The 25053-nt window shown below is 45.5% G+C and overlaps 1 protein-coding gene across 1 annotated transcript in view; it reads left to right on the forward strand.

The window, feature by feature from the left end:
• The window catches only part of LOC148535161 (hematopoietic prostaglandin D synthase-like), a 105836-nt gene extending 96520 nt beyond the window's left edge, over positions 1 to 9316 (forward strand). Inside the window, exon 6 of the mRNA XM_088464466.1 lies at positions 9056 to 9316. Coding sequence (XP_088320592.1) covers positions 9056 to 9220 — 165 coding nt within the window. The 3' untranslated portion in view covers positions 9221 to 9316. The remainder of the gene's footprint in view (positions 1 to 9055) is intronic.
• The last annotated feature ends 15737 nt before the right edge of the window (positions 9317 to 25053 follow it).

Raw genomic sequence — 25053 nt, forward strand, 5'->3', positions numbered from 1 at the left:
CTTTGTCATCCAGTTTAGAAGCTGGTCGTCTTCCCGGGACAAACCTTTAAGTTTGTCGCCTTGACATTTTTGACGTCTTTGAGGAAGGCTGTCCCTGAGGATGGATGGACCGAAAAGAAACCTGCCTAGACTTTACAGTCGCCGTAGATGGCAGACCTGCTGACTTTGAAGCCGCCAGAGTAGCTATTATTTTATCAAAATCTGCTCCAAAAAGTACTTTTCCATAGAAAGGTAAAACTTTCAGTGCCTTCTTTGATCCTGTATCAGCTATCCAGGATCTTAACCAAAGGTACCTTCTGATGAAACCGTTGTATTGGGACAATGAATATACACGTTAAGGGACCTTAAACAGGAATTCTAATAATACCTGCTGCTACTGATTGAGACCCTATGGATTACAACACGGATGCTTAATATTCCAGTGTGAGTGGCTTTCTCCCTCCCCGTGATTTTGGCTTCACAAGTGTTGCTCCAACTAGATGCTGTCTAGTACCACTGCAGGTGTGTAGCCTGATTCCACCTAATGAGGAGCTTAATACACTGTGGACTTCTTCTATTGCTGTTAATTTCAGCTAGACGCTGTTCCAGCATTATCTTGTTGGATAAATTATTCTAACATACGGAGATCCTAAAGCGCTGAGGATCTAACCTACCACTGCCACTCTGTGACTGTGTCCGGTGACTGTCATCTGCGCTAGTGGTGAGCTGATTTACTAAAGGAGGATTGAGATTTATGCCTGTTTCCACATTTATTGTTGCTTTCAAGTGACTACTACTTTTGGATTTCTCTTCAATAATCATCACACTATGGTCCTCTTTAGCAGAGCTAAATAAGCAGAATAATATATCGGCAATCAGAAATTCCAATGACAAAATATTAAAGTTTTTAAGCATGAAATATTTCTATATATGTATGTATATGCTTGTATAAATTTTGTGTTATTTAATATACAAATGTTGAACTAAATTTATAATATAATTAGTTTTAAGCACTCCCTATGTGCCTTTATTGGTTTTTTAGTTTTGTTCAATACTGAGTATCTCCAGAAATACTCTTGGGAGCTGCTAAGTAGGATAAATCTTCAGTTAATTTTTAATATTGTTGCACCTGATTTACATTTTTAGACTATTTTGGTGAATCTTAACCAAAGGGCCCTGCGTGCCATTGTTGAAGCTGCTAATGCTTTAGAAGCTAAAATTCTAGCATCTACAGCAGCTCCTCCCAAATAGGAAGCCGCTTCTCGTAGGTGGGAGATATACATCAGCTGTTGTCTGGTAGCATTTGCTAGAGAATCTTCCAATGCTCCCATCCATTCTTCAACAGCTTTGGCTACCCAGGCTCCAGCCATAGCTGGACGAGTAACCGCTCCAGATGATGAAAATATTGTTTTAAGACATGCTTCAATTTTCTTATTCGTGGAATCCTTCAGGGAAGATGCTGACGGAATAGGCAATGTACAGTAGGTAGCATTTCTCACATGAACATCCACAGTAGGAGGTACCTCCCACTTAGTACATACAGAACTAAGTGGGAAAGGATACATCGATGTTATTCTCTTATTCAAATGAAAACGTTTATCATGGTTAACCCATGCCTCATCCTTAAGCTCAGTGAGCTGTTCAGATACAAGAAACTCAGTTTTGACCACCCTCTGGTGGTGATTAAACACTGGAGCCTTTTTACTATGAGCTGGTTCATCATCCTGAATGCAATCAGTATGAATTACTGCCAGACCTAAGCCCGGCGGATAAAATACCGATGCTGGAAGGCCAACATATGAAGATCCCTACAAAGGTAAGACCCCTAACCCTCCCCTCTCCACCCCCTAACCCTAACCTCCCCCCTAGTGCCTAACCATAACCTCCCGCCAGAGGTGCCCCATTCTCTGTACCCTAAATCAAACCCTCCCGGGGAGGCGCCAAAACCAACCTCCCCCGTGGGTGCCTGACTCTAACCCTCCCTTCCCCTAGCCTGACCCTAAACCCTCCCAGGGGGGGTGCCTAACCCTAAGACCACCCGGGAGTCCCTAAATCTAACCCTTACACCCCACTCTGCTGCTATCACCTCCCGACGCCTGTATTACCTACGTTCGATATGCCTGGCATCGGGATTTCGGCGTGGAGTTAATGATAGGCGTTGGTATTCAGACGCCTATCATTAGTCCCATGCTGGAATTTCACTGTTGGGAAGCCGGTGGTCAGCATTTCGACCGCCGCTTCCTGACTACATCCCTCCTGAATATCTAGGATTGATTTAACCACCTTCACCAAAGAAGGAACATCCACTGTGAACGGATGGTCCTCCACCCACGAGCTAGACCCTGGAGAGGAACCCTGCGCATCATCTGATTCTTCTGATGATGTGTCCATATGTCGAGCACACTGATAAAATGATAACTTGCGCTTAGGCGCCTTAGTAACTACCGGTCTGCTATCAGCATTAGATGGAGCCATACTTCAACTAGAATGGCCATACACATCCTTTCAAGAAGGGTGCATAGGAGGTGCAAACATGGCATGCTGTGGACACTTCAGTGGGAGCAGCCATACGATCCACAAAGTGCTTCATTACCTGGGTCAAAGAGGATACCCACTATGGCTCTTGTCCAGGGACAGGTAAACTGGACTTGTGAGGTGGCTCTTTACAACAGACAACACACCAACCATCCTTAATGTCCTGAGGGGAAAAATAGGCCATACATGATTTACATGAAACCAGCACAGAGGGATCCTTTTATCATTTGACATGTTCAATAAAGGCAATAATTGCAATGTTATGTGACAGCCTTCACAAAATATTAATGAATGTGACGTACTCAGAGAAAACTTTACACCCCAAGAGGATGGAGCGAAAAAACAGTGATAGTTATAATTGACAGACAGAAATAAAAGACGGTGTCAGTACAGCAGCTAGCAAATAGTCACATACAATGCATATGCAATATAATTACAATTGACTCTAAATCAACTAAACAAACACAAAGGAATGGTAGGATATAGAGCACTATGGGCCTGATTCAGAGGCACTCGCTATTTGCGGTCGTTCGTTTTATAAAAAGGGGTGGCTATTCAAATGAACCGTTCGCTCTTTGCGGTCTGTTCACGCCTCTAAGTCTGAACAAGCGAGCAAAACTTGCGGTCGAAATTTTGATTAAAACGCCCCCTGGCCGTTCGCATCATACGTCATGTCCTCTATTTATTAGATCGAGTACATCGAACAGCGTATGAACTGCTCGCTATTCTTGTGGCTGGTTTTTCCTACCACAGTTTTGCGAGCAGTTCTGACTATAAATCAACCAAGTGACGTGCTCAATGACGCTACTGTTGTAATTATGCACACCCATAAAACGCCCGCTTTGACCTTAAGCACTCTGATCTTAAGCGTTCTGATCTCCACTCCCCGTTTTCAAGCGCCTCATTCCGTCACTCAAAATAGCAGGCATTCGCTATATAGCGAACAAACGATTTTCGGCCGCACTGACTGGTTCGCGTACTAAAAACCGTACGCATGTGCGGATGTGCGAACATCACTCGGAACGAGTGTACTGCCGCTTACGAGTGGCTCTGAATCAGCCCCTATATACCTTAACCAAGGGAGAGGTATACAGGCAGACTGACCCAAATCCTCCTAAGACCAACAGCTACAGAGCGCACTGAGCGTGGACCGTGAAGCATCTCATACACAAGTGGAGGGTAGGCGGAGCAATCCAGACGCGCAAAACCCTTCGTAGGTACTGCTTCTGGGTCGGGGGAGGAGCGCCTACCTCCCTTAAGCTGCGTTAACCAGCCGGGTATGTTGGCCTTGTGGCAGCAGAAGCATCTGCTGCCGATCCCCGGCATCAGATGATAAGGCCCCGGTGGTGTAGTGAGGACTTGGACAATCCTGGGCCCTGACTGCAGCGGCTTCTGGTGCGTCTCTGACACCAGAAGCAAGGATTGCGTTGTGTGCGATTCCCCGTAAGCGAGGAATCGCCTTACCTGACATCTCCGTGCATCCGGTTGCAGTCTGAGTCGCAGCATTGCTGCGAGCAAGCTCAGCCACTACCCGCCGGAATCACCAGCCCAGTTACTGGTGTTGCTGCCCGGCGGAGGTAGATGGAATCACAGTAAATGTGTCTTAACTCAGATGCTTAGTACTGCCAACCCAAAAACATAAAAATAAAATAAAACATAAAATGAAAGCATAGTACTGCCTGAGCCTTCCCCTGTTACAAAGGTGTGTCTTGATCCTGCCGCACCAAACAAACAACTGAAGGCTAGGGGCGGGGTATATATGGAGGAGGACCCGAGGCATCCTGGGAGCTGAAGCTATACTGTAGCTGTTTGGTGCCAGGATCTCTCCAACCATAATATCCCCATGGTATCCCTGTGGATTCCTATGGACCCTGATGAAGAAATAACAAAATTTGCAAATAAGGGAAGGCGGTGAATACAAGTGTATATTTAAAAAAAAAACGTATTTAAGGGGTATGGTTTCAGTAAAATGTGACATGGCCACTCACTAATAAAACTCTTGTTCTCCGGCATTGTAAACAACTAATTGGGAAAGGCTCTGATAAAAGTCCACTGACTAATTCTCTCTTTGGGAAAGAAGAATAAGATCCTTATTCTGGCCAACATAGAATCACCTAGCCTCAATCCCCTGTCTGCTCCATGAATTATCTGTTGTCAAATGTGTTTTTGTTTTTTTTTCAGGATCTGGGTTGAGTCTATGAATTTAATTGTATTATTTATTGCCCCCTATCCCTATTAAGATTCATGACTATTGAGAATTTTGAAATAGAGGTACAGGGCATTGGCGTAACTACCATAGGGCCAAGGGGTGCAGCTTCTATGGAGCCCTGAGCTGGGGGGGAGGGGGCATCTTTCTTGTCAAAGAAAGATGTGTTATATAATTTTTTTACCATTGGGTGGTACATAGGGGCTCTTACAAACTTTTGGTATGGGGATATCAAATATCTTGTTGGTATTCACCAGGGACACCCAAAGTATTCAGATATGCCCCTTGTTGTGACAGGCTGGTGGACGGAAAAGGCATGCAAACAAAACAAATGGAAGAATAGTGAAACAAAGCAATGGTCAGAAACACTAGAAGCACTGTGTGGTACCAAATAGGCTGAGGTCAGAGACACTTGGGGTTCACAAAAGGAAATATCATAAGTAAGAGAAAGCTGGATCAAGGACATCCTTATACTCTGACTTCGAGGGCGTTGGAACGTTTTTAGGTGGGAGGGCGAGATATAATTTCTTTTTGGTGCCCCTAAATTGCTGAATGCAGCCCCTTCCTTTTATGTGCCTCACAGTGAATTAAATACATTTTCCCCATAGGCTCATTAGGTTGTTGGATTTAAAAATATATTTTATTTGTAACTGCTTATTTCTTATGCACAAAATCAAAAAAATGGAGGGAATAACAGAGCTAGGAAAAATGGAAATTTTGTATTTCTATGATATAAATTATTTCTATATAAATGTATATGGCAGATTGTGTTTAGTGGATTGAATCCAGTCACACATAATTTGCAATACATTAAGCAGGTAAAAAAAATGCACAATTGATGTCAATATTCTCTATATGAGCGTCATGTACAGAAAGGGGACAATATACAATACAGACTGCCATCAATATGGAGAGCATTCTTATGACAAACATAAAATACAGAAAATACCCTACTACCACCATACAATACAGACTGCACTCTAAATGCAGCCATACAATAGAGAACATTATATGCTCATCAGTTGTCCCCATACAGTATATTTTCCTCAAAATATCTTTCAACTCAGATGAGCTTTCCTCCACTTGCCTTGAATGCTGGTTCCCTGACAGATGCAAAGCAGAATAGAAGGCTGGAGAGCAGACTCTCCTCCACCTTCTTCGATTGGATGGGTTGCTTCTGTGACAGTGTGCCAGGACCTCTCCAGCTAGTCTCTAGGGGCTCTATGTACTACAATCTGCATTTGTAATACAGATTGTAGTGTGATATTACCGACTGAATTCACATTGCGAATTCAGGCAATATCACAGGGATTTACTACAAATCCCTTGCAGGGACAGAGCTTGCGATAAAGCTCTGTCCCTGCGAATCCGCTCCGCACACTTATCACGGTATTTTCACAAAAAATACCGTGACAAATGCCGATGCATGCACCGACCGACCAACGCCAAGACCCGTCCCCCGTGATCACAGGGACTGGGCTTCAGGAACTGGTAATGATCTGTTGTGATACGCCATCCCTTTAACTGGAATGTATAAGGTAATTTATTGGTGACCAAGGAACCAATGAGCTCTTGAGTGTGACAGACCAATTTAAGTTTTGCAACAATGCCAAATCCGTGTTTGTCAGGATGTGGCCTGGGATCGGCGCTACTCACCAATGCGCCGGCTTCCCCTGATCTTCTGATGGTCAGACACTGGGTGGTGCTCTGGGTATTCTCCCCAGGGTCTGCTAGGACACCCATGTGTTGCTCCCTGATTTGCTTTCTGCGGTTACCGTCATGGACGCAGCCATGACAGTCTACATCACCTGATGGTCCTTTACCCAATTATAGCATTCGTTGCTGTCAGCTGACACTATCCTCCAGTGGAGTGCTACCTTTAGGGTATTTAGTCTGACTCCAGAAACAGCTGTTCAACTTCGCTACTCCCAGTGAATTCTAGCCTGTTGCAGCTTTCCAGCTTCCATGCTCCTTCCTACCAGTGTTATATTCTAGTGTCTGGATTTGCTCCTATCAGTGAGGGGGAGTCTGCACCTTGGTGTCACCCCTCGGCAGGTGAAGCCCGGGTGCAGACCGCACCCCCCTTGTGACGCCACTGCCTGTGCCTGCATTTGAATCACCAGCGTGTGTACTCAGTTCAGCTTCTGTGTACTGATTCCAAGTGTCTTTCTCCTGTACCTGTGCCTGCATCTGAATGCTAGCGTATGTACTCATTTCAGCTTTTGTGTACTGATTCCAAGTGTCATTCTCCTGTGCCTGTGTCTGAATCACTAGCATGTTTATCAGTATAGTAGCTGAACTGACTTCAAGTGTCATTTTCTTGTGTCTGTGCCTGGATCACCAGCATGTGTACTGATTCCAAGTGTCATTCTCTTGTACCTGTGCCTGCATCTGGATCACCAGCGCATGTACTCAGTACAGCATTCGTGTACTGACTCCTAGTGCTGCTCTTCTATACAGTCCTGTGTCTGGATTATCAGAGATGCTCTCTAGCGCAAGCCCCTGCTGGGATCTCCAGTGTTCTCACGTTTCAAGTTCCCTTCATTGTAGTCCAGTGTACGAACTTACAGTATTCTTTACATTCCTTATCCTGAGTATTCATTCCCGCTATTCTCCCGGTCTCCTCGTCACTCCCAGGTACGTGACCAGTGGGCCGCGACCTGCTCACTTGGTGCGGCGAAACCCAAACCCCAATAGGAGGAGTCACTGGTGAAGACCACCAAGTGGGTTAGACTCCACGCCTCTTGTCAAGTCGAGCTGACACCTCTGTTTGACCAATAAAGAGGACATTATTATTGACACCCCATCAGTTGCCTCCTATCCACCCTAACCCTCCGGCTCCCAGTTCTCTAACTGAGGAATCCCTTGTAGCGGACCTTGACAGTGTTCAAGTGTAAGAAAGGCTGTTGGTTGGGGCATAAATAACTACTTTTTAGTAGCCCCTCTGGGAGAGTTGGCAAGCATAGGTAGGGGCTAGGCCAACATTTAGGTGGAGATTTATCAAACATTAAAATAAAAAATATGTAGAAGTTGCCCATAGCAACTAGTCAAATGCTAGCTATAATTTTCTAAAATGTGCTAGATCAATATCATAATCTCCTAAATCTGTCCGGTCTCCATCATGCATCTGCAGGTGCATGCCACCTCTCCAACAGAGAGGGGGCAGGACAGGGTGGAGCAGCAGATATAGGGAGTGGGATGGGCAGACTGAGGTGACCCAGCTTTTGCCTGGCCCCTAATGTGTTCCAATTAAATTGAGGATTGTGGATATATTCTGATACTTACAGGCAATTTAATGGCCTGGTGCTGTCAACCTTTGTTGGTGTGCTTGTATATAAATTAAATCAATAAAACCAGGAGATCGGAAATTATGTTTTTGGTTTACAGAATAGGATTAAATATACTGCAAAGTAAAAACACACCCGTACCAAACAAATGCCTGGGTACTGTAGATTAATGCACCTTTTTCATTGTGTACCAGTTTTCAGAAATGTCCGAGAAAGACATTTTACAACTGTTTGTTTATTCTCTGCTACTGTCCTTAAGATGTCACTCACTCTGGAGCTGCTGGCGCCAACCCTCCTTTGGTTTTAACTGCAATTTCAGGATATGGCAGCTTCTCCTCAGCCTGCTGACAGTTAAGCCGGGTACACTGGAGCGATGTTGGCATGATATGTCATTTCCAGCCAAATCGGAACGACATATCGGCTGCACCGCTTAGTGTATATGGTCAATATGTGCTCTCCCGCGGATGCTTGCAACATCGTCCGGTCGGCCACTGCTGCATTTCCAACCGGACGATATCGCAAGCTGCCCCGTCGCAGGTAATGAAGGACGGAACGAGGTATCGTTCCTTCTTTCATTACCTTGTTCTAATGTGTACCCAGGATTAGAATTGGTACACATCACTCAGTGTGTACCTAGTTTTACTGACACTCTTCTGTCCTCTCTCCAACTGTCAGTGTTTTGCACCCCTTATGAGTGTGGGGGCTTGTAGCTGTGCTGCCCCCAGACAAAAAGGTGATACGACTGCAACAGGTTTCATTACTATGTCACGCTCCTCCTAAATAATGTGCAACTCCACTCTACTATACAGCTGGAATTATGGATAGAAATCTGCTAATGGAAAGTTACAAGTACTAACAAATGTTTTTTAAACGTTCATATGATATTGTATATTTGAGTTGCGCACATAATGTAAAACTCGTTTGACATATTTTGTCGTATTAGTGAAGTTGACCTACTGTATAACATCCATATTCAAATATGGGTCAAGTTGTCTATTTATAAATGTTTGCTCTTAAGTTAAAGCCCAGCATTGTTCTTTTTCTCCAGGTCACATGGGCTGACTTTTTCTGGGACACCTGCAGTGAAGGCATTGAATACTATCAACCTGGTTTTGCAAAAGGTTACCCAAAGCTGATGGCTCTTAAGAAGAGAGTTCAGGAAATTCCAGCTATTGCTGCATGGATAAAGAGAAGACCACATACAATTTACTAACATAACATTTCATCTACAGTATGTGATGTCCAACAGCAAAAAGTTAAATTTCTCCTGCTGTTAATAAAACTGAACAGTTTAAACTTTTTGTTGTAACCGAATTATGTAAGTTATCTCTATATTGCAAACTTTTCTATGTGCAGTAAAGAGGAACGAAGTTCTGTCAATATTTTCCACACATTGAGCATTGTATCAGAACAGGTCATTTTACAGAAGTGCTAAAAGTTTGGCAATACATTTGTCCAATTTGACTTTGCTGTCATCTGCAACACCATTTTACCAATTGTTTCTAAACCAATGACAAAAAAAATCGAAACACATATAGGCACCACTCCTCGGGTACTCAATAATCCAAGATTGCTAATACATTACTGTGCAAAATTTCAGATGCATTTATTACATATTTTGTCAATGCCTTAATGAAGGAAAATGCATCTGAAATGTTGCACAGTAATGGACTAACGAGCTTGGATTACTGAGTACCCGAAGAGTGCTGCCTGTATCTGACTGAATATAAATATATATATATATATATATATATATATATATATATTTTTTAGGGGTGAGCTGGTTCGGATTTCTGAAATCCAAACCCCCCCCCTGAGCCCCCCCGATCCGAGTCAGGCTCGACTTTTCCCGTCTGACTCGGATCTGAAATCGAGGCAAAATGTAATCATCCCGCCTTCTGGGATGATGACGCGGGTTTTGGATCCTATATAAGGTACCCACGTCGGCGCCATTTTCTCACTCAGCTGTGGACAGTGAATAGGGAGGGTGGGAGTTAGGGCTGGCTGGGCTGTGTAGTGCTGTGCTGCTGTTGTCCATAGGGGCTGTGTCCACTCCTTCAAAGTCCATAGGGGCTGGCTGGACTGTGTTGTGCAGTCAGTTGTCCATAGGGGCTGTGTCCACTCCAAAGTCCTGTGCAGTGTCCCAGTCCGAAAGGGGTGCTGTAGTGTTGTCCAGGGGGTGCTCTGTCCATCAGGGGTGCTCCCCCCAAGTGCAAAAAAAATATATATTTTTGCTGTGTTTGTGAATTGTGTGCACTGTGGCTGCATGTGCATCAACAAAGAGCAGCGCCAAGCGTGCGCCTGTGTCCCATTAGTAAAGGGCCGGCTGGCTTGTTCGGTAAAGGGTGCTGTAACCCCCAAAGTACACTCCAAACAAAATAAAAAAATATTTTCTGTGTTTGTGAATTGTGTGGGCTGTAGCTTCACGTGCATCAACAAAGGAGCAGCACCAAAGGTGCGCCTGTGTCCCATAAGTAAAGGGCCGACTGGCTCATTTCTTAAAGGGTGGTGTAACCCACAAAGTGCACTAGCCTCCAACAAAAATAAAAAATTATTTTCTGTGTTTGTGAATTGTGTGCACTGTGGCTGCACGTGCATCAACAAAGGAGCAGCGCCAAGCGTGCGCCTGTGTCCCATACGTAAAGAGCCGGCTGGCTTGTCCGTTAAAGGGTGCTGTAACCCCCAAAGTACACTCCAAACAAAATAACAAAATATTTTCTGTTTGTGAATTGTGTGCGCAGTAGCCGCACGTGCATCAACAAAGTAGTGCCAAGCGTGCGCCTGTGTCATAAGTAAAGGGCCGGCTGGCTTGACCGTTAAAGGGTGCTGTAACCCCCAAAGTACACTCCAAACAAAATAAAAAAATATTTCCTGTGTTTGTGAATTGTGGCCCTCATTCAGAGCCGCACGTAAGCGGACGCTCGTTCGTTATGAGCGATGTTCGCTCATCTGCGCATGCGTACGGATTGTAATACGCATGTGCGAACCAGTCAGTGCGGCCGAAAATCGTTTGTTCGGTAAATAGCGAATGCCTACTATTTTGAGTGACAGGAGGAGGCGTATGTGGGTGGTAACAGGGGAAGGTGCTTGAAAACTGGGAGTGGAATTCAGAATGCAGGCGTGCTTAAAGGTCAAAACGGGCGTTTTAAGGGTGTGCATAATTAATACAGCAGCGTCATTGACCACGTCACTTGGTTGTTTTATAGTCAGAACTGCTCGCAAGATAGCGGTAGTAAAAACCAACCACAAGAATAGCGAGCAGTTCATACGCTGTTCGATGTACTCGATTAATAAATAGCGGACATGACGTAAGGTGCGAACGGCCAGGGGGCGTCTTTTTCAAAATGACGACCGCAAGTTTTGTTCGCTCGTTCAGACATAGAGGCGTCAACAGACCGCAAAGAGCGAACGGTTCATTTGAATAGCCACCCCTTTTTTCTGAACGAACGACCGCAAATAGCGTCCGGCTCTGAATCAGGGCCCGTGTGCGCAGTAGCCGCACGTGCATCAACAAAGTAGTGCCAAGCGTGCGCCTGTGTCCCATAAATAAAGGGCCGGCTGGCTTGACCGTTAAAGGGTGCTGTAACCCCCAAAGGGCACTCCAAACAAAATAAAAAAAAAATTTCTGTGTTTGTGAATTGTGTGCACTGTGGCTGCACGTGCATCAACAAAGGAGCAGCTCCAAGCATGCCCCTGTGTCCCATAAGTAAAGGGCCGGCTGGCTCATTTCTTAAAGGGTGGTGTAACCCACAGTGCACTAGTCTCCAACAAAAATAAAAAATTATTTTCTGTGTTTGTGTGCGCCTTAGCCGCACGTATATATCAATATTACATAAATGGAGGACCAAACTTTCTCCGATAAAAATAAAATAGGGAAAGATCAAGAACCACTTCCTCCTAGTGCTGAAGCTGCTGCCACTAGTCATGACATAGACGATAACATGCCATCAACGTCGTCTGCCAAGGCCGATGCCCAATGTCATAGTAGAGGGCACATACAATCCCAAATGACAAAGTTCAGGAAAATGACCTTGAAAAAAACATTTAAATCATCTGAAGAGAAACGTAAACTTGCCAATATGCCAATTACGACACGGAGTGGCAAGGAACGGCTAAGGTATTTCCCTATGTTCATGACTAGTGGTTCAGCTTCACATGACGATGGAAGCCCTCCTCCCGCTAAAAAAATCAAACGAGTTAAGGTGGCAAAAGCACAGCGAAGAACTGTGCGTTCTAAGAAGATATCACAAATCCCCAAAGAGAGTCCAAGTGTGGTGGTGGTTGCGATGCCTTACCTTCCCAGCACTGGACGGGAAGAGGTGGCTCTTTCCACCATTTGCACGCCGCCTGCAAGTGCTGAAAGGAGCACCCACAGTCCACTTGCTGATATGCAAATTGAAGATGTCACTGTTGAAGTACAACAGGATGAGGATACTAGTGTAGCTAGCGCTGAGGAGGAAGTTGGCGAGGAGGATTCTGATGGTGATGTGGTTTGTTTAAATTAGGCTCCGGGGGAGACAGTTGTTGTCCGTGGGATGAAAAAGCCCATCACGGTCATGCCTGGGCAGAAGACCAAACATTCCACCTCTTTGGTCTGGCAATATTTCTATCCAAATCTGGACAACCACTGTCTTGCCATATGTACCATATGTAAAGGTGAAATAAGTAGGGGTAGGGACGTTAACCACCTAGGAACATCCTTATACGGCACCTGCAGTGCGTTCATAAAAAGTTACTGTCAAGTTCAGAAACTTTGGCTAAGACCGTAAGCAGTCCAGGGACACCTAAATCCCGTTGTCCTGTTGTATCCAAGCGCCTGCAAACCACACCGTCAACTCCCTCCTTGTCAATTTCCTCCTTAGGATCGGAAGTAGTCCTGCAGGCCATGTCACTGGCATGACTGACTCTCCTATCCGGGATTCCTCCGGAGGATCCTGCATTGCTACGCCTCCTGCTGCCGTTGTTGCTGCTGGGAGTCGTTCATCATCCCAGAGAGGAAGTAGGAACACCACTACTTTTACTAAACAATTGACCCTCCAACAGTCCTTAGCGAGGAGGACGAAGTATGACAGCAGTCATCCTGAAGCAAAACGTATAACTGAGGCCTTGACTGCTATGTTGGTGTTAGACGTGCGTACGGTATCCGCCATTAGTGCAGTGGGATTTAGACAATTGATGGAGGTAGTGTGTCCCCGGTTCCAAATCCCATCTAGATTCCACTTCACTAGGCAGGCGATACCGAGACTACAGAAACGTCAGAAAAAGTGTCCTCAGTGTCCTGAAAAATGCAGTTGTACCCAATGTCCACTTAACCATGGACATGTGGACAAGTGGAACAGGGCAGACTAAGGACTATATGACTGTGACAGCCCACTGGGTAGATGTATCACCTTACGCAACAGCAGCAGCGTCACCAGTAGCAGCATCTCAGAAACGCCAGCTCGTTCCAAGGCAGGCTACGCTGTGTATCACCGGTTTCAGTAAGAGGCACACCGCCGACAACCTCTTAGAGAAACTGAGGAAAATCATTGCCCAGTGGCTTACCCCACTTAGACTCTCCTGGGGATTTGTGATATCTGACAACGCCACCAATATTGTGCGGGCATTACATCTGGGCAAATTCCAGCACGTCCCATGTTTTGCTCACACAATAAACTTGGTGGTGCAGAATTTTCTGAAAAGCGACGGGCGTGCAGGAGACGCTTTGGGTGGCCCGAAATATTTCTGGCCACTTTCACCATTCAGCGACTGCGTGCCGAAGACTGGAGCGCCAGCAAACACTTGAACCTGCCCCGCCATCACCTGAAGCAAGAGGTTGTGACGCGGTGGAACTCAACCCTCTATATGCTTCAGAGGATGGAGGAGCAGCAAAAGGCCATTCAAGCCTATACATCCACCTATGACATAGGCAAAGGAGGGGGTATGCACCTGACTCAAGCGCAGTGGAGAATGATTTCCGTGTTGTGCAAGGTTCTCCAGCCCTTCGAACTTGCCACACGTGAAGTCAGTTCAGACACTGCCAGCTTGAGTCAGGTCATTCCCCTCATCAGGCTTTTGCAGAAGCAGCTGGAGAAAGTGAAGGAGGAGCTAAGACGGAGAGATTCCGCTCGGCATGTGGGACTTGTGGATGAAGCCCTTCATTCGCTTTGCCAGGATTCCAGGGTTGTCAATCTGTTGAAATCAGACCACTACATTTTGGCCACCGTGCTCGATCCTAGGTTTAAAGCCTATGTGGTGTCTCTCTTTTCGGCCGACACAAGCTTGCAGAGGTGCAAAGACCTGCTGGTGAAAACACTGTCAGCTGAAGCAGAACGTGACACGTCAAGAGCTCCTTCATTTTCTCCCGCAACTGGGGCTGCCAGGAAAAAACTTAGGTATCCTAAGCAACCCACTGGCGGTGATGCAGGGCAGGCAGGACCAAGTTTGGACATCTGGTCCAGACTGAATGACCTGGCAACAATTTCTGACATGTCTACTGTCACTACATATGATACTGTCACCATTGACAGAATGGTGGAGGATTACATCGGTGACAGCATCCAAGTAGGCATGTCAGACAGTCCATACCTGTACTGGCAGGAAAAAGAGGAAATTTGGAGGCCCCTGTACAAACTGGCTCTATTTTACCTGAGTTGCACCCCCTCCAGTGTGTACTCCGAAAGAGTGTTTAGTGCAGCCGGGAACCTTGTCAGCGAAAGGCGTAGGAGGTTGCTTCCACAAAATGTGGAGAAGATTATGTTCATCAAAATGAATTATTAACTCTTCCAGGGAGACCAGCCTCCAGAACGTACAGAGGGACCTTTGGTGGTGGATTCCAGCGGGGACGAGTTAATACTCTGTGAGGATGTACACAACACTGAAGAGGGTGAGGAATCGGTGGATGAGGACGACATCTTGCCTCCGTAGAGCCAATTTGTGCAGGGACAGATTAATTGCCAGCTTGTTTTGTGGGGGCCCAAACAAACCAATCATTTCAGCCACAGTTGTGTGGCAGACCCTGGCGCTGAAATGATTGGTTTGTTAAAGTGTGCATGTCCTGTTTATACAACATAAGGGTGGGTGGGAGGGCCCAAGGACAATTCCATCTTGCACCTCTTTTTTTTTCTTTGCATTATGTACTGTTTGGGGCCTAGTTTTTCAAACTGCCATCCTGTCTGCCACTGCAGTGTCACTCCTAGATGGGCCACGTGTTTGTGCTGCCCACTCGTGTCGCTTAGCATAGTCATCCAGCTACCTCGGTGCAACCTTTTGGACATAAAAACACTATTGTGAGGTGTTCAGAATAGACTGGAAATGAGTGGAAATTAAGGTTATTGAGGTTAATAATAGCATAGGAGCAGAAAAACCCACAAATTCAGTGATTTTAGCTGTTTTTACGCTTTTTTCAAAAAAATACAGATCCAAAACCCAGAACCCAAAACACGGAAGGGTGGTTTTGGCAAAACCAATCCAGATCCAAAACACGAAGAAAGATCCAGATCCAAAACACGAAAAGTGGCCGGTGCACACCCCTACTATTAAGCAATAAATGACACCCACATATTGACAAGCTAAGATATATCTAAGAAAATAACTCCCACAATTGATATATTTTTACTATTTATACTTTCTTCAACTTTTTATAACTAAAAGATGTTTTACCTCCCAAAATTGTTATAACCTGCTACTAAGCAAAAATAACCTAAAGCTGATTGCATGTACAGTGTGTATGTATACATATATATATATATATATATATATATATACATAAATATTTTTCAAGGGGAATGCGCCGGAACGCCTTTTCTGAAAGTCTTATGGAAAATGACGTCACCAGGAACGGCGTTCCGGTCCGGAGCCTCCCGTCTGTGCAGCTTGGTGAGCAGTTACTATGGGGGCCCAGACAATCTATATGGCCCGCCCCCCTGCACATTCCGCCACCACAATCTATGGCTGAGCACTCCTGCTCCGATGATTTACTTGAGGCGGGGCCAGCGGCGGATTCGGACAGCTGGGTACTTACGCTGGGCTAGACCCCTGCTGGGCTGGACTTCCTCTATCATTAGTAACCATGGCACACTGTCACATAGTGAAAACACCGCAGCCGCACTTAAACCACTTGGAGGGAGGAGGCTGAGCTATGCCTCTGCGGCTGCATGTGCTAACGGCAGCAGAGGGACGGGGATCTCTTGTAGTTGGGCAGCATGGGCTGTGCAGCGGCAGAAGTGCGGTGCCATTTGTATGGCAACAGCCGCACAGCCCTTACCTTCCTCAATGGTGGATCCTCCTAACACTACAATGCACAGTCGTGCCCTTATATTAAGGCTGACTCGAAAAAAATAAACAGAATTCTCAATAGAAAATTCCGGAGGAGGGGCTCAAAAACTGTAGGAGGTACCATGCTGAAATTTGTCAAGGACAGGTAGATCTGTTGCACAGTGCCACTATGCAAATTTCAGGGCAAAAAATTAAAACTGAAGGTTTTGGGAGTAATCTAAAGTTCCAACTGTCATTTTTTTCTGACACTCTCAGTTAGGACCACTTTTTTGCTGTAGTCTATGGGGGATTTTTGGGAAGGCATAAGAAAGAGTTTGTTTGTTTTGTTAGGTAGCTCTTGATCCATGGTAGGGCCTTTTGGGGTTCAGGTATTTGAGGAGGTTACAGTTTTTAAACTATTACCTCACAATTGCGCCATTATACAGATAGGAAGCTTCAACTTGTTGCGCAGCCTCAGTAGGTGCCTCCAGCAGAGGGGAGTACTCAAAATGGCTTCACTTAGTGCACCAAGTGGGCGATAGAGGCGGTGGGACTCGGGGGAAGAAAGCAGGCGTTAGCTACGGCCGGGACCCGGGGAAAGTAGCCGACGTTAGCTGCGGTGGTGCGGCCTGCCGGACCCAAGGGAGATAGCGGGCGTTAGCTGCGGTGGTGGTGCGGGCTGCTGGACCGGGGGAGGTAGCAGGCGTTAGCAGCAGACAGATGCTGGATCGGATCAGGAAGATCCGTGATGCCTGCATCTGTATATAAATAAAACACAGAAGCACGGACAGGATCGCTGAGATCCATCTGTGCTTCTGTGTTTAAAAAAATTAAAACCTGTGTAAAAGAAAAAAGGCGTGCACCGCCCCCCAAAAGAACAATCAGCCCCAGGCTTTGGAGCCAAAGTACTGGTTGTACTAAATACAGGGGACAAATGATGTAGGGGACTCCTGTATTAAGCGCAACCAGCACTGGGCTCTGAGCCGGTCCTGGTTCTGGAAAATAAAGGTGAAAAAAATGTGTAGGGTCCCCCTGTATTTATCCAGAACCAGCATCGGACTTTTACTAGCAGGGGGGTAATGCCACAGCCAGGGGAGCCCTTTCACCGGGTCTCCCAGCGGAAGCATCACCCCTGACCACTAGTCAGCCCAGGCAAGAGATCCCTGGGGAGCTGGGAACCCCCAAATATAGGCATCAACCTCTCCAGGGAACCCCAGGCTGATTGCCCGGGGCTATCCCCGGTACCCCCGGTTCATTGTGAATAGTGTGGTGCATTTGTTGACAGTAAAAATATTGTCTTTTGCTGTGTAACTGCAGGACCTAGCAAGCCTCCACATGCTGGTACTTGCAGAACCACAAGTACCAGCATGCGGGGCATTATGGGCCCACTGGTACCTCTAGTTCCACAGCAAAATATAAAAAAAACACAAGACACACACACCGTTGAAAGTAACATTTTATTAAAACATACATGCATACACACATGTACACACACATGCACACACTATCTCACATACTCACCTAGTATCCGTCCACTTGTCCAAGTAGATAATCCATAGGTTACCTGTAATAAAACGCCATACTCACCTCCTCCTATAAATGGATCACGTCCTCTTCATTCCATGTAGGCATACCCTGGCTTGGCAAAAAAAAAAAATATGCAAATACCCTGACCCATGAGCTCATTCAGACCCGCTCGCAAGATGCGATCGTTCGCTGGCAAAAAGGGGCGGGTATTTAAATTAAGTGCTCGCACTGCATCGCATAAGGACGCCCACTATGTTTTAGCGAGCTACTGCAAAATGCGCTCACAAATGTCTGAAGACGCCCCCTTGCCACTCGCAACACACGTCATCTCCGGGAAATGAAGGATTAATCGGGACCATCGTGAGCCATCGGAGCTGCTCGCAGCCCTTAGCCTGCCGCAAGCACAGCAATCAGCGCTGGCTGAAATACATGCAGGTGACATGTACAATAACGCTACTTTGCTAATTATGCACGCCCTTTAATCTGCGTTTTGGCGGCCAGACATGCATGCGTTCGCACATCTACTCCCCCGTTCACAAGCACCCACAAACGGCACTATCTGTCACTCAAAGCAGTGACCTGATAGTGGCTTACGAACTACCAAAATCAGATCACAACGAATGGCTTGCGCACGCGCACTGCCAAATATACGAATGCGCAGAGGGGCGAAAATTGCTCAGAGCGAGCGATCGCGCCTTAGTGAGCGGGTCTGAATCAGGTCTTTACTACCAAATTACGGCTCCGCAGTGGGATTTCACTACAGAAATCCAGGTGCAGAGCGCTCATTGGCTGAAAGAGGTGAGCCTTCCGCTTCTCAGCCAATGAACGGTTCCCACCATTGACTTTAATGGTGAGAACCGCTAAAGTAACTTAAGGTTACTTCCGTGCCAAGTTCAAAAATGGCGCCTCAGTGCCATTCTTGAAATGTAAAGATGGCCGCCACGAGCCAATCATGGCTCTCAATGTCATTGCCCCGCCCCCTCGACTGACTTAGATAAGCCAGCGCGAGGCAACGGCACGGCAGTCCAATGGCAGGGAGGCACTAGAGAAGAGCTGCCAAAGATAGAAGATGCCTTGGAAGTTCTGGATGAACGGCACCCTTCAGTTGAAGACGCCGTGGAAGTCCTGGGGGAGGCGGCAGCCATGTAAAAGAGCTTAAAGGCTCAGGTGAAGGTGCAGGAAAATAAATGATTACAACAATCTGTGTTCTTGTTTAATGTTAATATTTCTTTTACAGGGGTACTATAGGTACCAGCAGGCCCTTAATCTCCCACTTGGTGGTACTTGTGGTTCTCCAAGTACCAGCATGCGGGGGAGGCTTGCTGGGACCTGTAGTCCTACAGCAAAAGACAATATTTGAACTTATTCACCACACTACACTATCAAACCAGCACCCACTGGCCAGGGGTGCCAGGGATAGTCCTGGGCTATCAGTCCAATCCTGGGGTGCCCTGGAGAGGGGGATCCCTGGCCTGGGTTAACTATCGGTCAAGGGTGATGCTTCGGCTGGGAGATCCAGTGAATGGACTCCCCTGGCTGTGGCATTACCACCCCCCCCCCCCCTCGCTAGAAAAAGTCTGGTGCTTGTTCTGGTTTTGATATTTATAGGGGAGCCCTATGCATTTTTTTCCCTGTATTTCCAGAACCGGGACCATCTCAGAGCCCAATGCTTGTTAGGCTTAATACAATGGACCCCTGCGTCATTTGTCCCCTATATTTTGGCAACCGGGACTGTTTCTGAAAATACCGGTGCTGGTTGTGCCTCATTCAGGGGATCCCTACGTTGTTTGTCCCCTGTATTTAGCACAACCAGTACTGGGTCTCCAGAGCCAGGGGCTGGTTATTCCTTTGGGGGGGGGGGTAGACCACACATTCTTTTTTATTTATATATATATATATATACACACTTTTACTCATTTTTTTTAACACAGATGCATGGACGGATCTCACTGAGCCGTCCATACTTCTGTGTCTTGTTGATTTTTTTTTTCTGGTGCCCGCTACAAGGATCGCACTGGTCCGTGCGTGCATCTCTGAATCATTTATTTTACAGAGATGCCTGCATCACGGATCTCACTGATCCGTGTATGCAGTCACCTATCTTTAGATCTTACATGATAGTTCTTAAGTAAAAATGTGCTGATTAAGCACCATATTGTGTCCTGGAGTGCCGGGGAGTGTTCAAGGGAAAATCATTCACGATATCGAATCATGAGCACATCATTCTGTGTGTAGGAGCCTTAATGAGCAGTTCAGGGCTGGGACAATCAGTGCCAGTGAGCCTTTGTGTCACCCACTGCTGAACCTGTACACTGCCCTGGTGCTGCCACTGCTCTGCACACCGCTGCTGCCCCTGTGCACTGCTGCCACTGCCCCACACACCTGCAGCCTGCCCCCTCAGCCATCTCTCCCTCTGCACCCACAAAACACCTCTTGTGTGTTGTCCCCTCCACCACCAGCGCTAGTGTACCATTTTGTTGCCCTTATCCCCTGCAGGTGGCCTGGTTTGCTGCTCCTGTCCCTGATGGTTAATAAATTATTAAAAAAAGCAAAGAAATTCCAAAGACAAAAAACCTTCCAGTTTCACATGTCCCATTATGGCTTCTTAGACATGATCTGAAATTTCACAAAACCTACTGAATTTCTGACACTTAAAAAAGCAATGAAATTCTGATAATTAAGACTGACACCTTAATAGACATGTTTCTTGCACAATACAGATATGGTATGCCATCACACCATGTGGATAACTGCAGATTCAGCACTCTCATAGAGTGAGATTTCTGTCACTCACAAAATGGTGGAGCTGCTAATTCACAGAATTGTGTGCTCATTGGAATACACATATGCAGTCTATGCAATTGAGGTTTGAGCAGAATATTGAGCTGCACAGATGGCATAAGAGTAGGGTGGATGGGGAAAGAGATAGAGCAGTGTGGATGGGGGAGACAGAAAGGTGTCAAGAGAGGAGGGGGAGATTAAGCAGCACAGATGGGGGGAGCCAAAGTGATGCAGATGGGTCTAAAACAGTGGTGCGGATGGGGGGACAAAGTGATGCAGATGGGTGTAAAACAGTGGTGTGGATGCGGGGGAGACAGAGTGGCACAGTTTGGGAGAACATAGCAATGTGGTTGGGGGGTACAGAGTGGCATGGATGCGGGAAGACAGACTTGTAGGGTTGAGGGAATACAGACTAGAACAATGGGAGAACACACATCAGTAGGGATTGGGGAAAACAGAGTGCCACGGTTGGGGAGGACAGAGTGGTGCAGATGGAAGAAGAAAGACTGGCACAGATGAGGCATGGCTGGGGGAAAGGTAGTGGTGCAGTTGGAAGGAAACAGAGTGTCATGGTGTAGGAAGACAGGGTGGTGCAGATGGGGAAAGACAGATTGGTGTGGATGAGGGAATAAAGAACTAGCACAGTTAGGAGACCACACAGCTGTAGGAATTGGGGAAGATAGAGTACAATGAGGAACAGAAAGTGTACATGCATAGACAGAGTATGATAGTTTTAGAAATTAGGGAGCTGAATATGTATTCTGAATGAAATGTAAGTATGGCGTGAGAAGGATGTTGGAACCCAGTAAATTGTTGTAGTGAATGAATGGGAAGATTGTGGGCACTGAGTGGGATGTGTGTGCCACATAACTGCTCAGACCTCAGTTGCGTAGACTGCATGTGTATGCACACAATGAGCACACAATTTTGTGAATTAGCAGCTCCACCATTTTGTGAGTGACAGCAATCTCACTCTGTGAGAGTGCTGTATCTGCAGTTAACCACAGGGTGTGATGGCATACTATATCTGTATTGCACAAGGTACATGTCCATTAAGGCATAAATCTTAATGATCAGAATTTCATTGCTTTTTTAAGTTTGAATGGCAGAAATTCAGTAGGTTTTGTGAAATTTCATATGATGTCAAAACCAATACTTGTGTCATTCTCAAAATATTTGGCCATGGCTGTAGGTGTACAGTTGTAACTTGGACAAGGTTTGGTCTGGTTACATTTTGATTGAATATTGATTGACATGTTATAACAACACCCCACAGCCCAAACCCTGACAATTTGTTTTTAAATTGGTTCACGCACCAATTAATTAATTAATATCCAACCCCCACTGTAGCTCCACCCACATTATCCACAGCTCTGCCTACCTCGCCCCCTTCCACTATATATATATATGTATATATATATATATATATATACACATTTTGGGCCGTAACTAGGGAGGCGCGGCATGTGCCACGGCACAACAGAGCACCGCAGGGCAGTGGGCACTGTTTGAGCCTGCTAATTTTCTGTTTATAATCATTCTCCCTTACAGTTTCCTTTTCTTTTATCTGCAGCATCTCCTGGCACCCCTATATCCTCCCTGGCTGACTCCCCCTTCATCTGGCCATTTACGCAAGAACCTACAGTCACATTCTATTATTTTAACACACACATTTTAAAATACTTTTATACTCAGGACTCAAACGCATCACCTCTCACATTGCAGTCACACACCTTACACATGGAGCTATCTGCTCCACAATCTCTGATGGCTTTTATGGGCGTGCTTATGTACCTATTTGAAAAATAGGATTGGGGGGCTGCCAATGCTCCTTCTGGCCCAGGGAACCAAAAAGTCTAGTTGTGGCTCTATATATATATATATATATATATATATATATATATATATACACACACACACACACACACACACACAAACACCACACACACACACACATTACATTTCCGAGCTATACATATCCTAATTTATTAGTTTACCTTAAGCTCTGTAATTATCATGTCAAACCCTAAAGTGATTTCATATGGATTTATGTATTTTAAGAGTTAATTACTTCTAGTCCAGTAACAAAGTTCTGCTACAGTCCCTCACACAGATGACAGAATTTAGGTTAATAAAGGACAGCTGTATTTATCCTAAAAAATTCCAGAAACAGCTGTAAAGACTGAGGCGTCTACTGCATGTACTAGATCTTGGAGAGTGAAGAGAACAGAGATAAAGTACCAGCCAATCAGCTCCTAACTGTCATTTTTTAAACACAGCCTTTAAAGTGACAGTTAGAAGCTGATTAGTTGGTACTTTATTTCTGTAGTATAACAGGTCCTCATTTCTGCTTACTGTCTAGTTCACTAATACCCCTTTTACACCAGAGCTAAACCTCGGGTTATTGCAGGGTTAACCCGGGTAGATCCTTGGTGTAAAAGGGGAAAGGGTTGGATCGTCGGGTCGAGTGACCCGGCAATCCAACCCAGGAAACTTGCAGGGTTTAACACGGGAATAACTTGTGAAATCCTGTAGTGTAAACGGCGTGATCCGGGTCAGGGTGACCTGGATTGTGCCGCATGCCTGCCGATTGGCTGGCTTCAGTGGAATTTGGAGATGACGTCATCTCCAAGCGTCCACTTCAATGCCGGAAAAGCCGGGTCTCTGCAGACCCGGCTCCGGTGTGAACAGCTGGGGAAATTCCGGTTCTGATCTGGATTGGAACCCTGTTCCAACCTCCGGGTCAGACCCAGAATTTCGGTATAAAAGCAGTATAACTTCTCTTTGACACCAACAGCAGAGGCACACAGTGACAGTGAGGCAAGTGTGGTGGAATTTCTCTTCTTTGCAGACACAATGATCACAATTTGTAAAGATACAAAACTATTTTATTATAGCTAAAGTGGTACAAAGTAAATTAAAGAATGCAATAGTTTACTTTCCCAGGCCCAAAGCCCAGTTAAAGACAAGTTGTTACATAGTTCATAGTAACTGTCCCAAGATGACCCAGTGATCTGAACATCTATGCTTTGCACATGAGCCAATTACCATAACAACTTAAACAATAGAGAACAATAAAGTTACAGTCAAGGGGGTTTAGTTAGAATATTTGTAGATCCAAATAACAATAACTCATAACCCCGACAGGATTTAAAGTAAACAGCAATATCTGAGCATGTTTGCAGTCACCAGTAACATTGGCATGAAACACTTGCGGAATCGAGGATTAATAGCAAGAGCTGAGCACATTTGCAGACACCATTAACTTTGGCACACAGTAAAACATGCAGGGAGTGCCACAGCTGGCAATGTAACACAATAAAATAATTAGCAACCCCCAAATGACATTTGCATGAAATACACATCAAAGGTTAGTAGCATTAGCTGAGCATGCTTTAAGACTCCAAGTAATTGATATACAGTAAAACACTTGCAGCGAGTGCCATGAAGGGCAAAGTCACACAATAAATAACACAATAAAGCAGAGAACCATTGGCTTCAAAAGCCCTGCCATCAATGTAAATGAGGCTGCATTTTACCTTATATGATAATGGTCTCCAAGGCTTAGTACATAGCCCCCTGAGTGATTTCGCCAAATTTGATGGTAAAAGTTCCACAAGGAAAAGCAATTGTTTAGCATACCAATAATTGTGGGTATAAAGTAGATGTGTGTGTGTGTATATATATATATATATATATATATATACACCATAGACAAAAAACCTTACGGTTTCACATCTCCCATTAAGGCAGATCTGAAAATTCACAAAACCTATTAATTTTCTACCACTCAAACTCCAAAAAGCAATGAAATTATGATCATTAAGGCTGGCGCCTTAATGGACGTGTTCCTTGCGCAATACAGATATGGTATACCATCACAGCCTGTGGTTAACTGCAGATTCAGCACTCTCACAGAATGAGATTGCTGTCACTCACAAAATGGTGGAGCTGCTAATTCACAGAATTGTGTGCTCATTGGAATACACACATGCAGTCTATGCAACAGAGGTCTGAGCAGTTATGTGGCTTCCACATCCCACTCAGTGCCCACAATCTTCCCATTTGATCACCAAAACAATCTCACTGGCTTCCTACATCCTTCTCAGTGCATACATTTATCTCATTTAGAATACATGTTCAGCTCCCTTATTTTTAAAAATATCATACTCTGTCTATGCATGTACACTTTCTTCCCCTATATGCCCTCATGCTGCTATATATTCCCCAATCCCTACTGCTGTGTGATCTCCGAACTATGGTAGTCTGTGTTCTCTCATCTGCACCAATCTGTCTTTCTCCATCTGCACCATCCTACATCCATGACACTCTGTTTCCTTCTGCATCACTGCCTTCTCCTAAGCCACGCTGTCTTCCTTTCCTCTGTGGCACTCTTTCTTCCTCCATCTGCACCACTCTGTCCCCCCCAACTGTGCAACTCTGTCTCCTCCCACCACCCGCACTACTCTGTCTTCCTACCCATCCACACTAATCTGTCTTCCC

The sequence above is a fragment of the Taudactylus pleione genome, unplaced genomic scaffold (assembly GCF_031769625.1).
Source record: "Taudactylus pleione unplaced genomic scaffold, aTauple2 ptg000055l, whole genome shotgun sequence".
Classification (NCBI taxonomy): Eukaryota; Metazoa; Chordata; class Amphibia; order Anura; family Myobatrachidae; genus Taudactylus; species Taudactylus pleione.